This window comes from Urtica dioica, chromosome 7 (assembly GCF_054948205.1).
Source record: "Urtica dioica subsp. dioica isolate 48M chromosome 7, U.dioica_male_clone48M_v1_H2, whole genome shotgun sequence".
Lineage (NCBI taxonomy): Eukaryota > Viridiplantae > Streptophyta > Magnoliopsida > Rosales > Urticaceae > Urtica > Urtica dioica.
The window spans coordinates 38441162-38459249 of record NC_142762.1 but is presented as its reverse complement, the minus strand read 5'-3'; the positions used below and the strand labels follow the sequence as shown (position 1 = coordinate 38459249).

Below are 18088 nucleotides of genomic sequence, written 5' to 3'. Positions count from 1 at the left end.
CTTCAATGTATTCTACAAACTTGGAAAAATCATTTTCTAAATTTTTTTCAGCGCCTTAACTACCCCAACGGTATTAAAAGCATCACTACATTCCCCCGAAAATATACATTTGGCTGGTGGATGACCTATTCGATACTATTACTACTACTACTAAGAATGATATTATCACCGTGCCATCTCCAAATTAACATCATAAGTTTCGTCCATTCCATTAGTGATCTTTGATGATTTTAAAACGATGCGCTAACATATTTCCCCACATTTTACAAGGACATCGTACGATGTCCACACCGGGTGAGTCAATTTTAGAAAACTTTAAGGAATATTTATCGACACCATCTTCATATTATTTTGAACGTCTATCACAATATAATCACGGTTTATCAATTATGTGAACATGTGTTAATTTTTAAAAATATAAAAAATTAAAAGTAATACTACGACCAGATCAATGTATAGTAAATGAGATATCAAGCATTAAAGTACTTATTTTGTACTACTATCAATAACGCGTTCTTCTTCTCTTCGGAAACTATCCAAACGAACAGAAGATCCCGAATTCTTTTTCACCGCTTCTTAGTATCATTTTTGTAACTCCTAAGACATTTCTCATAGCATGACCAACCTAAAAGATAATAAACAAGTCACACATAGTTCAATTAACAACCACAAGTATACACAAAGAAGTACACCTTAAAAATATACCAAATTTGTATTAGAGTTTCATTTACTTACTCACGCGAACCATTGTTAACAAAGTTCAATCTATGCATAGAAGAAAACACAGATAAAACTGTATAAGAAAATTTGTACAAATTTGCACAATTTAAGCAGCCAAATGTACAGGCAATGAAGATGAGAAAGCTATAAACCAAGGTTATTCAATTGAACACCACAATATAACATTCGATAAACTTGTTTTTCAACCGAACAAACAATACACAACTCGAAAATTTATTTGTTCAAAGTTTAGAAACTTGTTTTTACAACCGAGAAATAAAATACAATTCAACTAAACTACACAAATATACAATACAAATACACAAAATACATCTTCAACTAAACCAAAGAATCAACATTCATATTCTAAAAATTGGTAAGAAAAGGTGAAATCAATTTAGGGTGTTGCATCTGCCTCTAGAGCGGAAACTAACTGAGCAAAACAATTTAGGTTATTACATTTACCAAATCGAGCAATGTAACCCCAAATTTCTATGACATTTACCCTAACTTTATCAAATCTGTCACTAATAACCACAAATCGAGCAACAACACAAACCATTATTAACAAAATTATAAAGAAGCCCAATATTGTTTAGATTAATATGAAGAAGAGTAAAAAAAATTGATAACGACGAAGTCCAAGGTGTTCGTGAAGATGGTTTGAGTGGAAGAAGTCGAAGATGGGTTTTTGGGTCGTGATGTGATGTCGAAGATGGTGTTTGGGCGTAGATGCGGCCATGGTCAGCGACAATTCTGTTGTGGGTGCAGGCACGAAGCCATGTGTATATGAGGGGGGGCTATAGCCCCCCCTCAAAAAAAAATTTGTACTTTTTACCGACTTTTTTTTTTTATTTTTATAATTTTTTACCCTTAAAATTTACAAATTAGACCCCCCTGTATTTTTTTTTACAAATTAGCCCCCCCTAAAGTGAAATCCTAGCTTCGTCCCTGTGTGGGTGGCTATGTAATTTTTGTTATCGTGTGTAAATATGTCATGTAAAAAGTCAAGTGTAATTTTCTATATGTAGTCAATATTTTCGTTTTCATCTACCACCTAAATGAAATATTGGACGCAAATTTCCCTCTCTTGTCAAAATTATTGAAAATTTTACAACTTTTTTTTATTTATTAAAGATTTACACTACATTTTTATATTGACCGTAGTAGACTTTAAGTTAACCACTATAGTTTTATATTTGAATGGATTCTAATTAACCTCATAAAATAGTTGACCGTAGTCTACTTCAGCAGACCCTAGTTTAGAACTAAACCATAGTTTTCTTCAAAGAAATACTGTAGTTGATCCACAGTTTTGTGGTATCCCCTATAGTGTAAGACTCCACAACCTAGGGGAGGATTGATTCTCTTTTTTTCTTATTCTTTTTTGTTCCCTGAAATGCTTTTGGGTTAGATCTATCTCACCTCCACTGGATGATTTTTATTTTTCAGCGACATTCCATTGGACTATCAGTGTCTAGCTATTGCTTATGTTTGTTGATTTTTTTGGGTGGCACGGTAGAGCTTGATGTTTCCCTTAGCCCCGATCATAGTAGAACTTCAATGTTCTTTCAAATTCAGTCATTCCCAATCTATAACTCCTCACGATGTGACATTGAATCTCAAATGATCCGCGTTGAAGATCACCGACAAAGATCCTCATGGCTTCGTACCTCGTTGGGCTTTTTTCAAATCGATGTTGCCCCGCTGATCTTGGTCCCACAACTCTCTCCGGCGTGATCAATGTAACTATGACTGAGCACTGCTTTTCTCTCCCGACATCCAGCTTTGAGACATGGGTATTGACTGGGCTTGAGAGGGGTATACTGGTTTTTGTTAGTACAAAGTTGAGGTGTGAATCTAGCCTAGATGATTTAGTCATCAATATAGTCATTTTAATTTTTTGTGGTCTTTAATCTGTTAGTTGGTTATCATAACTCTTAGTTGTTTTTGCATCACGTTTGTTTTACTTTGTATCTGCGACGGATTAGTTGTCGTCCACCTTTCGGTTTGATTTTTTTTATTAGATTATTGTCTATATAAATAGGAGAATATTATTTATCCTGGTCGACGAACCATGATTGATTGGATATCTCCAACAATCACAAAAGGTTTATCAAAATAGTTGGAAGTGTGCACATGATGGGGACAATTTGCACTTATAATTAGATCTTTTCCAATTTAGGTAATCAATCACAAAAGGTTTATTAAAATAGTTGGAAGTGTGCACATGACGGGGACAATTTGCACTTATAATTAGATCTTTTCCAATTTAGGTCACTGTTGTATGATGTATTAAGAGGTTTATAATATGTTTTTACCCCATTTTCTAATATAATGTTCTCGGAGCTTTTGCAAATATATATATATATATATATATATATATATATATATATAAAGGAAATAAGAAGAAGAAAAAAAGCAAATAATAAATATATTTTCTTATAAAACTACAAATTCATTTGGAATAAGTAGTCATCACAAATAATAAATATAATTTTTCTGCATAGATATATTTTCCTATAAAACAACAAATTCATTTTGAATAAGTAGTCATCACAAATAATAAATATAATTTCTTATAGAACTATAAAGAGATAATAAAGAGATAATGTTTGCATAGATATACTTTCTTATAAAACAACAAATTCATTTTGAATAAGTAGTCATCACAAATAATAAATATAATTTCTTATAGAACTATAAATAGATAATGTCTGAGATTGAAAGAGAGAGAGGGAGTGTTGGGAATTTTTTTCTCTGTTTTTGTTGTGGGTACCTAATTCTTTTACAACGATGTGCAAAGCAATTTTACATGTATCTATTTGTTATTCAACGGTGCTTCTTATCAAAGCGTCATTGAATAGTGCATAGAAAACAACATCTCTATTCCATCATTTTTTTAAGTGTCGTGGATAAATAATAACGGTGCTTGAATAAAATGCCGATGTAGCACTGTTTTTTTTGTTTTTTTTAATAAACGTGAACGGTACCATGGATAAATAGCATTAAAAACTCTCACTTAAGTGGCGGAGGAATACCGTGGTTACAAAACAGCCATTTGGTCACTTAAAACCTCTCGCATAGCACAAGGCGGGACAAGCCCCGACCATTGCACCTTCGAGTTAACATGAATAGCAAAGCGAGCCAAATTATGTGCAACAACATTACAAGAACGCGGAATAAAGGAGATATTAAAATCAAGGAAAAACGTACTTTTAACTTTTATGTCATTCAAAATCGTCCCCAACTCCGTCATAGGAACATTTCCATTCTCGATAGCACGAACCACTTCCTGACAGTCGGATTGAACAACCACGTGAGACAACCCGAGCTCCACGGCCATGAGCAACCCGTGAAGAATGGCCGAAGCCGATGTGGCACTGTTTAACTCGTCAATTTTATTTTTTTTATATTCAACTAATAATGACATTTTTGTGGAACGCCGTTAAAAATAAAGTGTCGTTAAAACCCATTCTTTTAGTAGTGTAATGAGATTTTGTGGATATTTTTGCTGAATATATTCCTCAATATAAGGTATTAGTTTAGTTATTAAATATTATTTGTAGATTGAATTTTTCTCTCATGGTGGAGAAGATGGCATTTGGTCGACCAAGCTGACCGTTCTTCCGTTGAACTTTCCGATGATGAACACCAAGTTGAAGGCCCGTAGGAACCCGATGGTAGTCTGTGAAGCCCATATGATCCCAATCCCATGGGCGCTCCCGATCCTCCGCGAGTGAATATCGGGCTCCAAGGTGATTGGATTGATGAAAATGACAATAAGGCCGAACCTCGTGGCCATGGACTTAGTTGTGGGTCTCATGGAGAGAGAGAGAGAGAGAGAGCAATTTAAAATAATTGCTAAAAATGTGAGATATGAATTAATTTCTATTAATTTATTGCTTATGTGTTTTTATTTTCCCAATTTTTTTAATTTTGTTACTTTAAAACATGGAGTAGTACTCATGTATATTTGTTAATGACTAGGTTGTAAAATTAACTAATCATGAGCTACTTTGCAAAAATAATGTTTGATATCGACTATTTTATTACACTGCCAAAATTTCGTTATTTTTAATTATTATTTTTAAAATGTTGGGAGGGACCACAGGTTTGTACTGTAGAAGGCTCTCCTTCGTCATTGTAGGACCTGTTTGTGCAACACGTTACGTGGATGTCAACAGCCCATTTTATATCCACTTTCGTGGTCTAAAAGTCACGTGAACACCATTTGGGCCCATTTTTGCACGCTCCCAGTGGGCCCGCAAATATCCAAATGGAGAACTGCAAATAAATAATTAAATTAGGGAAATAGTATCAACTTGTACTTGTAGCAGTTTTTATACTTTGGATAAAAATAATAGCATCTATGTTTCTTTGATATTTTTATTAGTAACTATACACTTATATATCTATAATTATTATTAATTATAGACTAATAAATCTATAATTTATGATAACTGTATACTTTTATATTTACAGTTATCAGAAAAAGTGTCTAAAAACATAGTTACAATTATTTTGATCTAAATTATCAAAATTGTTACTAGTTGAAGCCATTTCTCATGGGTCTTTCAACAACATCTCTAAATCAGCGTGTTAAAATCTTACAAATGTAGTTTTTTTTTTTTTAATTGAAAACAAACATTTTATTATGAATAAAACTGTAAATAATCAACAAAACTAAGTTAAATAAAATATAATAATTTTTTTAAACATCAGTGAATCTGACTCTTTAGTATTCTTTTTTTCGAGGCCTTTTAGTATTCTTAAAAATACTGTACAAATATAAAAACTTTATTAGTCATCTTAATTCTGCAATTAATTTTTTAAAAAAATATTACCATATGCAATTTCCATAATAAAAAAAAAGAATAAATAAAGACTTTAAGAGTTAGAAGTTGATGACTAATAATTCATGGTCAGTTCCCAAATTTAGATCTAACTACCTCAACGACATTGAATTCAAACATATCTAGCCCTCGTTTCAGTTGGAGATGGTTTGTTGGAGAATAATTACGAGGATTAGTTTTAAAGACTTTAAATAGTTATGGTCATTAACAATTTAAGATAAAGAAAAGGAATCTGGATGGGTTTTAAAGATTCCCAATCGCATGTGACATGGCTTTGCTTTTCTATATTTTATTTTCATGATAAGAGCAAAAAATACATGACACAACGCTCCTTCAATATCACATTCCTTCCCTACCAATTTGGATTGAAATTGAAACAGCCAAACGATATTTTCAAATCACTTTAAATTGTTCCCTAAATGTGTAGTTTTCATAAAGTTGATCATCACTTTTTATGGATCAATTAATTCGATATAACACATGATAAAATTTATCGTGCTTGTTTGTTACGACGTGAAGATATATATTTTTTTAAATGGATCAAAATTGTCCTTTTTTCATATATAGGAATACAGTTAATTGAAAGGAACAATGAATTTCTAGGAAACTTCATTTTTTATTTCTTAGGGAAGAATTTAATCAACACTACTTCACCACTTGATCAGAAAATGCAAAAAAGGAAATGTGGGAAACTAAATTCCGTGACGATTGGGTTAATGTGACGGTGACACGCGTCGGTAAATATAAGGAAAAATAATGAGAAATAAACATTATCCTAAGTTTCTTGGATCGGATTTCAGATCTCTTTGAGTGCATTTTTATAATAATAGACACAGAGACTTGATTTGAAAAGCCTTTCTTTATCGTGTGCATATTGCAGTGTATTCCACAAACCACATATCTCCAATCACATTTCAATTTTTTTTTTAATTATAACTTAAGAAAGAAAAAAAAAACTAAACTGCGTAGAACTAGAATCTGAGTCGTTGTGCTAAGTTCAGAATATGTAAAAAAGCACATGTTCTCTCTCTCTCCACGAATTCGGTGACGAGAGATTAAAAAAATTGGATTATTAGAGAGAGCTTATTAGAAGTCATTATCGTGACGAATTTGAAAGGAAAGAGTTTGGCGCGTAGTGGGAGACTTTTTGTGTAGGTAAAGAACGCTCCTTTGGGGCTCCAAGATGTCCTTTTGGTTTGGTTACACTTACACAATTAATCTCATCTGTCATCATCAACAACAATATTATATATTCATAGGGAGCCTAAAAACAGATATCCACAATTTGTTGGGTATTTACATTTGTGATCCCTAAGATTTTTTTTGCAGTTTGGTCCTCATAGTTTTTGTTTTGGCATTAGTAGCCCATGGATCTTTAAAATTCGGCAATTACGACCGTTTTGCCAATTATCTGGCACTTTTGTGAGACTATCGTCATCTTATTATATCACAATATTGATATAAGTTATTAGAGATGAAACGATATAATTGTACACGTGTTATTTTTTCATTGCTTTAGTTTATTAAGTTAGTTACAAGCTTATTTAAGCACTCGCTTGTCCTCATTACCAACTAATGAGAATTTGATAATCTTGCTCTAACTGAGAAGATCATTTTCTCCCAAACACATTGCTCTAACTGAGAAGCATTTACTTATCGAAGTCGTTATCATGCACGGAAACCATAGTATGTGAAAAAAAGAATTTAAGCTATAATTAAATTCCAACAATAAAATTGCGGCTCACTCATATCGAAAATTGAGTTTGTGATACATTTTTAAAAAAAAATATATATGACTTGACCATTTCACTCTAATTTTAAGTCACGCTTGTACTTTTGTGAATAAAAATTGATGAAAGTTGGTAATGAAACTATGATTCTACTTTTTTGTGAAATCATTTAAGATTTTAATGACAAGTTATGTGACATGATAGATTTTACCAGTTGAATGCATAGAGTCAAAAGCAATAAATAAAGAGATACAAAATTAAAAACTCAGTTCGATCAACAATGTTTACGTTTGTAGGGATGATATTTTCGGTGGAAAAAAGAAATTCACTAGTCAATGATAAAATCTTTACGCAATGATTTTAGGTGAATGATCAATCTAAAAGTGTCTTTTTATTAAAACTACCCGTGAAATTCAACTCATATTTCCCTTAAATATGCGATCTCTTCACTTCAACTCCCCGAGCATTTGATCAACGTTTATAACGATACGTAATCTTTACAATATAACGAAACAAAAATTATATTTTGTCACTCACAAAGGTAAACGGAGATAAACGAAAACATGATATAATAAGACAGACATAGAAACAAGTTTTTGTTCAATGCTATCTCAAAAACATATAATGCGTAACCGGACTCCTATATGCACCATATCTCTTTTATAGGAGTCAAATCCTAGTCATGATGCCTTGCTATGGGTTTCTTGGTAGGTTGCCTCAATCTTATTTGGTGGAGAAAATATCGAAAGCGAATCAAAGAATATCTTAGAATTGCACAAAATACTACAAAATATGATCTATCGCGATTTGTCTAAATAATCACATGTTTTTGAAGACGTTAATAACATGATGTAGGACATCTTGAAACAGTTTTCTAACAAACAAACATAGTCAATCAACATAACAAGTAAAACGATAATGATTATCAAAATGATAGATTTGCCAAATAACTATCATTTTCGTGAGATTAGCTTGATCTTGTTATATGTGAACAATAATAACAATCTCAACTGTATTTAAGTTATGACAACAAAATTGCGACCGTTTACAAAATTGATTTTGTGATATATTTTTTTATATATAAATTGAATATTTTACTCTAGTTATAAGTCGCGCATATATTATTGGAAACAAAAATTGAGAGAAAGTTGGTAAAAAGGTAATGAGTATCATATTTTTAAAGTTCAAATTTCATTGAAATTGCTTTGGTATTTTGATTAATTAATCACAAGAATATCGTGTCTAAAGTTTATCGCGAAATAGTGTTTTTCAAGTAGTAAACAATATGTTTTTTTTAATATTTACCAATTTTCATAAAATTTTGTTTAGTATTTTGAGCTCTATATAACTTTATTTATTGTTTACATTTTTATTTGCAAATAATTACCAAACTAGCTGATTAAAACTAGAGGAATTTTTAATTTGCCAATGTTTTGTAAGTTTTAATTAAATTTTAGATAAATAATCAATATTTTGATAGAGCATTTCAGTCATTTTACGCGTGTAAATATTTGATCATGGCTATTTATCAAAATTTTACTAAAAATTGGCTAAATGGTAAATTAAACTGTAAATAAGGCTATATATCTAATGGACCCTTTTATTTATAAGAAAAATAATTGCAAATAATTATTTACAATTTGAGAAAATACTTTTTATTTAAAAAATATATAACATTTTATTATTTTAAAAATTGAGCTATAATTTTAGTAGAGAGTAGTTATTTACTAAGCTAATTACAACATATTCTTCTTTTGAAAATATTGCAGTATGTTTTAAACTACTTTTTCAGAGCATATAAAGTCCAGAAATTATTAAGCCTTTAGTATATATAAAATACCTGAGATATATTGTCTAATAAACTACCCCAGTAATTAATATACACAAATATTCTAACATACAAAATTAATTTGTTATTACCATATAGCTTTGAATTGAAAATTCCCTTAAAAAAAATAGAAAACCTTTGAATTGAAAATTATAGGGTACGGCTACGGCTGGAAAATAAAATTTGGGGTGAATGCAGTAAGTACGACAGAAAAACCCATCAAATAAACTATATAAAGACAAACAACTAATTCTAAAAGATTTTGCCACAAGGTAAACACCAAAAGCTCATGCTAGATTATATCACGATAAAAAGATGATACATTACATATTGGTTTATTTATATTCGATCGACTTCATGATTTTTGTAACACCGTGGCTGGCCTAGATCACCAAACATGTCAATGAAACTACTGACACATGTTTGTGTCGGTCGAACTTTGAAGCACTTTTTGCCTTTGATTTTGAATTTTGGTTTTATGATGTGAATATCTTGACCAAAATTTGTTAATTTGTGACGTGGCTCTCTTCCCGTGTTCCATAGGTTACAATAAATTCATCTTGAGAGAGTTCGTATAATAAATAGAGTTGGTCTTACAATCTTTGTGGTAGCTTGGTTTAATAAAGGTATATAGGACTTTCATAAGCACTAAACTTGGTCCCAATTCCCAAATATCAATAGTAAATACTGTGGACCAAATAGTAGACTGGTTTCAAACTTTTGTAAATAGATAGAAATAGTTGATTTTTGCGAAGATAACGCCGTTCTTATATATGAAGTTCTTAACAGATTAATTTTGGGAGTATTTAATTTCGGGGACTAATAATGATATGTGAGAATTTTAGTGAACTTTTCTATAGTGCAATTTTTTAAAAAACTCTTTTTTTCAATGGTCATAAATTTTCGAAATTCGTTCGTTTTTCTTTTCTTTTCTTTGACGAAGAGGTCACAAACTCAAAATTAAATAGACAAATCCACCAAAACTTTATGTTGTAGCTCAAGAGGAAGACTAAAATTATAACATACATCAACAAAGTTTTCTTACCTAGTTTATATGTCAAAATAGTACATTGCTTTGGAGTAAACATGATACTGAAACTCCAAAAATCAACCACAAGATTAATAATCACTGCATGACAAGGCACACTTCGATGAGCGAGATTGTCTTGGACTTAACGAGATTCACCGGCATCTCGCAATCTGATTTCACTAAGATCTTAGTAACAATACTAGTAATGGCCTTCTCTAAACTCCCCAAAACGACCATGGCTTCCGCCACCAATGGACAAAAAGTCCAAGCAAGATGAACAATATAAGTATAGAGAACGACACAAGAGCTATAGAAAATACATACCACTCCGCACCATAGGCTTAATCATATCCATGTTCTTTACGGTTGTTTTAGAGATAATTTCCGAGTTCATGTTTTTCGAAAAATTGCTTTCATAACAAGGAAATGAGAGAGAGAGAGAGAGAGAGAGAGAGAGAGAGAGAGAGTTGGGAGTTTGGAATGAGCAGAAAAACTTTTCATTAACTGAAAATGAATTACAAAAACTAACTTAACCAACTCGAACATCATGCATTTATAACAACTTCCCACGTAAGCTAATACATGAATATGCATAATCTTAAGTAAAATGACTAATAGGACACTTACACTGTTACACATAAATTAATTACAAATTTCTCTTACACTTTTTTTTCTTAATACATTTACTTATCTTCTCCTTGAATAAGTTTTTGAATTTCTTTTACACTAATTTTGTAATCTAAGCCTTTGACTTTCATCAATATATATTGTTTTATGAACTTTTTATGTATAAAAAAGAAACAGACATTTGTTCTTACTTTATGAGTTTTTTTTTTTTTTTTGCACTCTAGTTTATGTTTAGCGCTTCTAGACTCTTTTGGATGTAAAGCGCTATGGTTAACAATTATTCGTAATTAGTAGCTATAAAATTCAACAAGCACATAAAGAAATTCTCCAAAGACTACATGTATTGAATTCGGTAACTGATTACTACATTCTTGTACTTAATCCAATATTTACAAAAGCAACACTATAGATGTCTCTACTACTGGGTCCGTTTGGAAACCGAAAAAATATGAAAAACAAAGAAAATAAACTTCCTCATATTTCCATTGTGTTGTCCAGATGGTGAGAAAATAAAAAGAAAATAAAAATAGGAGAGAAAGTATGAAGAAGAATAGATAAGTAATTAATAGATTTCATTTTATATGGAAAATTAGGTGAAAAATGATATCCATCCAAATATATACGTGCATATTTATTCACTTTTCCTTCTCTTTACTCGTTAGTTTTTCATAAATTCCAAATATAACATAAAATTTTGATTTTTCTAATTATTTTGTATCTCGTATATTATTTTTTCATATTTTTATTTTTCTTCCCATTTTCTTGGCTCATAACGAAGCCAGCCTTAAGTTAGCTTGGGTATTTTTCGTAGGACAAAAAAGACAAAATAAAACAAGATTATAAAAGTTTTCAAGAGCTTTAAAATAAGGGAAAATAACACATATATACCCTGTGTTTTAGTGAAATGTCGACTTTAACTTTTGGTTTTCAAAAATGTCGAGTTCATACCTTCTGTTTAACTAAAATGACGAAATTATACCATCTGTTTAACTAATATGACGCAATTATACTATGAAATGGATAACAATATCACAAATCTCTATTTCATTGATATTAACTCTTATATAAGAAAAACCGAATCACATCGAAACCAGTACACTATTTTTCAAATTCCCAATTTTGAAATAAAATTAGTCTTAAATTGAAATTAAATAATAAAATTCATATCTCCCAATAAATTATTTAATTCCATGTTCGAATTGCAACTCTAAATCCTTGATTATATGTTCGAATTTGTGATTTTGATGACTATCAACTGTCGATTTTTACCCATTTGCATATTTTTGTGTTTTTCACGACTAAGAGACTATTGTTTATTTTTTAGTTTTTAAATAAATTACATATATGACGTGAATGAATAAAGATAATTGGTGTTTATATATAAATATGATAGTCAACGTCAATGAAAATTCAATAAAAAGAAGATTCGTGGTGCTGTTGTCTATTTCAGGGTATACTTGCGTCATTTTAGTTAAACAAAAGTTATAATTTCGTCATTTTAGTTAAACAGAAGATATGAACTCGACATTTTTGAAAACCAAAAGTTAAACTCGACATTTCACTAAAACACATGGTATATTTATGTCATTTTCCGTTGAAATAGCCCTTCCAAATTGCTCAAATTTCATTTTCCCTGATTTGAAAATCAAGCATTAATGGCGTACGTATGCGTGTCAACACACTACACGTTACTAAATATCACACACTAGTCAATCTTGTCATTTCCTGACAACTGTTTATAACTTAATAATATGTTTAAATTAAAATTGATGAAGAATTTTTATATAGCTAATCGTCAACTGAAATATTAAACAACAGCTAAGCATTGTTTTTTTTTTTTTTTTTTTTGGGTATAAAGCGATGGATTCGCAATTTACTTCTTCCACTGGGGTAACGTCTGAACCTTCACCTGCAAGTAACAGACCAAAAAAACGACAGCGATAGAATTATTATCTTTAAAATTTATTGATGAGTTACCGAATTCCATTATTTAAAAGGAATTACCTTTCCGGAGTTTTCTTTGTTTCCTACAATAGTTTGGCAAGCAAGTCTCCATGATTCGGGTTTCTGAAAATTTTTAACAAGATTCAACAAATTAGAAATGCAAAAAGGTTTTCTAAACCATTTTTTTTTTTATATGTCTGGAGACTTAAATATATAGCGATTATGATTACCTTCTTCAGATATTTGAGCTCAGTGTTTGTTCTTTCATTCAGAAGATCTTTCCCTTCAAGAATCTAAACAAAATGAATATGAGAACCTAGAACTCGTTAAAATTAAACATCTTTATATTGCTAACAATAATTTTTTTTTAAAAAAACAATAGATATCGGCGAATACATACAGTAGAAATCTAAGTTTGTTTTTTTCTTTTACTTGATCGACATCGAAGGAGTTGAAATAGTGTCACCTTTTATTTAAATTATTACCTCAACTATACAGGTCCCACAACTTCCACCACCACCACAGTTCATCAATTTCCCCTGTTGAAAGTTGAAACTTATATCATTAGTTATCTTTGGTAAATAGAATTACAATAATAGTAATTTGCCTTCCACTATTCGGATAAAACTAAGATGATAAAACAGTGAGTGGTGGTTATGTTCCGATCATGCAATACAAAATTAAGGGAAATTTCTCGAATATTTTTAAAATACGCATTCGAAGAACACCGACTTCCACAAATATAGATTTTTCGAATTGGAACTCTAAACAAACTTTATTCTAAATGAAACTTTAGTCTATGGTTTGAAAAGACAGTATTTCCGAGAATTAAATTTTGGACCGATATTTGTGGAATACGTTTTGAAAAGTCGCATCTAAAGTAATTTCTCCTATAACTTGCTACTGTATCTTTTTGTTCTTGTGTTACTTTCACTGGTTAATTGTCATGATCATTATAGCTACGTTTTGTGCGCATATACTACCACATTTGGTGGTTGTGGTCAGGTAGTGTCAATCGTTCCTCTTTTTCAATCGAATGTCCATTTTTTTAGACTTTAATTTAAAATAAATTATTTTCTCTTGGCTTACATAAGTAAAAACACTCGAATTTGAATAACCATTTTTCCTTTTGTTTTTTTTGGCTTTCGTTCAGGAACTTGGGATATGGTTTATGCGTATATTTTTTTGATCGATGGTTTATGGTTTATGCGTATATGATTGCAAAAGATTCGTTACAAACATGTCAAAATGAATGATGTGTTGCCACGTGGAAAGAGCGGGAAAATGTGGTGGAGAACTTACATACGTGGCATACATCTCGATATTGTTATCCATCATGATGTTCCTCAGCAGTTTGTCTCCACTAATCTCCCTCGCGCTCTTCACCGCATACGACCCGTCGTTTTCCGGCTTCGCCTGTGTCGCCGCCGTCAAAACGGACCGTCGTTAGTCACTCGCTCCCTAAACTACGATTCAAAGCCTTTTCTTTTTTCCCCAAAATATCAAAATTGATTGATGCAGATTTATAAAAGTTGAAAAGTTTTCAATGTACCGCTACAAACTCGAGCTCGATTTCAGGCTTGGAAGGAATCGCTTCCTCCGACGCGACGGCGAGGGAGAGGGAGATCGGCTTCGTGGTCGCCCTGAACTTGACGGAGCTTCCATAGATTCCGGTGAAGCCTGAAAATTCCGGTGTTCGGAGAGTCATTGTGGTCGTTAGTTTCACGCTAGCCATTCTCTGTGTTTTCTTTTGGGGGTTTCCAACGAAGATGAGTCGGGCTTTAACTAATATGTTCTTTACTCTTGCTTATATTTTGATTTTGACATGTCGTTTTAGATAATGAAACGACAGAGACAACAATTGTAGAAGCTACACGTCGTTTTAGAAATAAAGGGCAAATTTAGAAAAATAAAACTTTGGCGGGTACCAAATATAAAATTTAGCGCTTTCATTAAAATCGTCTGAAAAGCCTTTCGTCTCTGGCATTGGTTCGTTTTCAATTCTCCGGCCAAACTTCCGGCGAATCCCCCGCTAAACGGCGGAGGTGAGTTTCGTTGCTTCGTTACCTCTCCTACATGGTGGCTCTATCTTCCTTCGCTCTCAGAAATCATCATTTCTTCGTATTAACCTCTTTACTATTTAAACCTAACCTTTACCCTAACTTTCGAATTCGAATCTTCTCCGACAAGTCATGGATTTCCGATCCCAAAGGACCTTCCGTTCTCGAGAATCTTCAGTCGGAGCTCAGCTATAGCGCTTGCCCTAACCCTGACCTCGGTACCGGCGCGGAGTTCTCGCGCAAAGATTTCGCCGCGGTTTCAGAGCTGCTCAAAAACCCTAGAATCGTCTACGGGACGTCTCTCCATGCCGCACTGGACCGGGCTGGGTTCGAGCCGAGTTTGGGTCTGTTACAAGAAGTGTTCGACCACTTTGATTCTTCGCCGAAGTTGTTGCACTCGATCTTTCTCTGGGCTGAGAAGAACCCGGGGTTTCGACCCTCTTCCGAACTTTTCGGATCGATGATCAGTGTTCTTGGGAAAGAAAAAGAGTTTGATTCGGCGTGGTCTCTGATTCTGGACAGAATCGGCAAGGAGGACGCGTCTAGTGTGGTTTCCGAGGATACATTTGCCATCATGATCAGAAATTATGCTCGCGCAGGTATGTAATTGGCTTTCGCATACATGTATGATCGTATTGATTTACTAACTGATTTGATTTACGTTTGTTTGTACTGCAAGACAAGAGTATGATATTGAAGTTATTATTGAATTTGAAATTGTGATTTGAAATCATTTGTATTATCAAATTATACGGAAGTACAGAATATAAATAATGATTAAGAATGCGATGAAAGATGAGAGTAAAACATGAATTGGGATGACCAGAGTTTAATTTTGCTTAGGGAATTTGTTGTTTTGGAGGGATTAAAGCGGATCTCGGAGGAATTCACATCTGGCTTAGGTTTTATTTGGAACTGTCATTAATCTACTGTTGAACGTTGATGCAGGGATGGCCACATCTGCGGTTCGAACATTTGAATATGCAAGGACTTCGTGTATCATCTCCAGTGAGAGTTCGGAAGCAAGCTTGTTTGAGAACTTCTTGGATTCTCTTTGCAAAGAAGGGGATGTTAGAGAAGCTTCAGATTATATTGATAGGAAGAGGAAATTGAACCCAAGATGGGTTCCCTCGATCCGGATATACAATATTTTGTTGAATGGGTGGTTCAGATCAAGGAGTCTCAACCGCGCCGAGCAGCTATGGATGGACATGAAAAAGGAGAACTTGAGACCTACGATCGTAACTTATGTAACTATCGTAGAAGGTTATTGTTCGATGGGATTCCCCGAGAAGGCGATCGAATTGATGACCGAGATCAAAGCAGCGGGATTTGAGCCGAATGCGGTTGTGTATAATCCAATAATCAACGCACTTGCAGACGCTGAGAGGTTCAAGGAGGCGTCGGCGATCATGGAGCGGTTCTTGATTCTCAAACCGGGCCCCACCATATCGACGTACAATTCTTTAGTCAAAGGGTTTTGCAAGGCGGGTGACCTTTCTGGGGCCAGTAAGATCCTTAAAACGATGATTGGAAATGGATTTATCCCAAATACGACAACTTACAACTATTTCTTTAAGTACTATTCGGACCTCGATAAAGTCGATGAGGGAATGTACCTGTACACCAAGATGATTGAATCCGGGTATTCTCCGGATCAGCTCACCTATCGTCTTTTGTTAAAGATGTTGTGCAACGAGGGGAAACTTGGCCTGGCTGTTCAGTTAAGTAACGAAATGAGATCCACAGTATGTGATTTTGACTTGGCTGTAAGTACGCTGATGATTGATCTGTACTGCAAAAAGCATAAATTCAAGGAGGCTTATGCTGAGTTTAAGGATGTGGTAAGGAGGGGAATATCTCCAGGGTATCCAACTTTTCACAGAATGTGTGATGAATTGGAGAAACAAGAAATGTTTGGGATGGCAGAAAAGTTAGAGAATCTGATGTTTTCTGTTCCTCATTCTTCTCAGTTGCCCGCTACGTATGACGAATATGACAAAGATAAAGATACATTGGATTCCAGAAGATCTGGTATCATGAAGAAATTTGATTATCATCGTCCAGGAGAGCTTGTCGTACTTGCAAAGCAGTTGATAGAGGAAATTGTGGACCGCTACTAACAATATATATATATATATATATATATATATATATATATATATATATATATATATATATATATATATATATATATTCTTTCTTGCGGTACTTGGGTAAATCGAAGGAGAAGAAAAGTTCTAATTTGGAACTAGGTGGTTAGAAGCTTTAGAGTTCTTTGGAGGTATAATGATTAATTTCCAGTCATTTAGCAATATCGCCGAAGTTTCAAAGTTTTTTTTTCCGATTTGACCAGACACAGATTCTTCAGCATGTGCTTGCATTACTTCTGTTTTTTTTTTTTTTTTTTTTTTTTTTTTTCTTTTTTTAATATTATTCACCAAATATTCAAAAAAGTTCGCTTGTTCGTTGGCAACATTTATATGCTTTTCATTTGTCTTGACGTTTGCATAAGAAGAGATTTCGTCGTGATGATCAGTTGGCAGCGCTGGGTTTATTAAAATCTGAAATAGTATGATTTAAGAGCTCAAGGGTATGTCTTCGAACTAACATTCCGAAACTTTTATTGTTAATATTTCCAGTTTGCAATGTGATTTGATCTTATCTCTGCTCATTTTCATGGCATTTCCTTTTCAAATTTCTGCTACAGGTATACACTGCATCAAAGCATTCAGGGGTGAGGCCGTTTCCTCAAGACTCTAGGTTCAAGCTCTTCCTTGCTTTAGACATATTTTTCCCACGGCGTTTGTAAACCAGTGGTTGTACTACCAATGATTACGTTAATAAAATGAAGTTGACTGTTAAAATCTACACTAAACTTTTTTTTTTTTTTTTTTTTTTTTTTTTTTTTTTTTTTTTTTTTTTTTCGTATTTCAAATAGGTTTCGTTAACATGTTCATTCGTATTGGTTTATATTGGAATAGATAGTTTGGTTTAGGTGATAGTTTGGTTTAGGTCGTTTTAGCTAGTTATGGTCGTTTATTTCATTTATTCTGTTAATGCTTTCTTTGTCGTTTGTTTTGTAACACAATGTTATAAATACTATGTAATCATTATTTTTGAGTTTAATGAAGAATATTCCTTTTTCAAATTTCTTCTCCGAAAATCTCTCTGCAAATGTTCGACGAAGCTCAGTCGTGAAATGGTATCAGAGCAATTCGCTCCGCTCATCTCCACCTCCGTCTAAAGCAGACTTTCGGTTTTTCTCTTCTTCTTCTTCGTTTTCTTTTCCT

General features: G+C 32.8%; 2 protein-coding genes across 2 annotated transcripts; one reads left to right on the top strand and one right to left on the bottom strand.

Moving 5' to 3' along the window:
- Nucleotides 1–12479: 12479 nt before the first annotated feature.
- Nucleotides 12480–14509, bottom strand: LOC149391373 (2Fe-2S ferredoxin-like superfamily protein). Its single transcript, XM_089620310.1, has 6 exons — nucleotides 14288–14509; nucleotides 14038–14151; nucleotides 13221–13274; nucleotides 12966–13028; nucleotides 12796–12858; nucleotides 12480–12700 (listed from the first exon to the last, which is right to left on the bottom strand). Exons 1-6 carry the CDS (start codon nucleotides 14468–14470, stop codon nucleotides 12665–12667), a joined length of 513 nt encoding a protein of 170 aa, XP_089476436.1. The 5' UTR covers nucleotides 14471–14509; the 3' UTR covers nucleotides 12480–12664.
- Nucleotides 14510–14811: 302 nt separating this feature from the next.
- Nucleotides 14812–17686, top strand: LOC149391372 (Pentatricopeptide repeat (PPR) superfamily protein). Its single transcript, XM_089619981.1, has 5 exons — nucleotides 14812–15394; nucleotides 15744–16930; nucleotides 16993–17079; nucleotides 17314–17388; nucleotides 17506–17686. The coding sequence occupies exons 1-2, from the start codon at nucleotides 14812–14814 to the stop codon at nucleotides 16916–16918; spliced, it is 1758 nt and encodes a 585-aa protein (XP_089476107.1). The 3' UTR covers nucleotides 16919–16930; nucleotides 16993–17079; nucleotides 17314–17388; nucleotides 17506–17686.
- Nucleotides 17687–18088: the final 402 nt, after the last annotated feature.

Coding starts and splice junctions, on each gene's coding strand:
- LOC149391373 (XM_089620310.1), bottom strand. CDS start 14,470: ATGGCTAGCGTGAAACTAACGACCACAATGACTCTCCGAACACCGGAA. Junction 13,029..13,220: donor GTGGGACCTGTATAGTTGAG/GTAATAATTTAA, acceptor CATTTTGTTTAG/ATTCTTGAAGGGAAAGATCT. Junction 12,859..12,965: donor AGCTCAAATATCTGAAGAAG/GTAATCATAATC, acceptor AAAAATTTTCAG/AAACCCGAATCATGGAGACT.
- LOC149391372 (XM_089619981.1), top strand. CDS start 14,812: ATGGTGGCTCTATCTTCCTTCGCTCTCAGAAATCATCATTTCTTCGTA. Junction 15,395..15,743: donor CAGAAATTATGCTCGCGCAG/GTATGTAATTGG, acceptor ACGTTGATGCAG/GGATGGCCACATCTGCGGTT.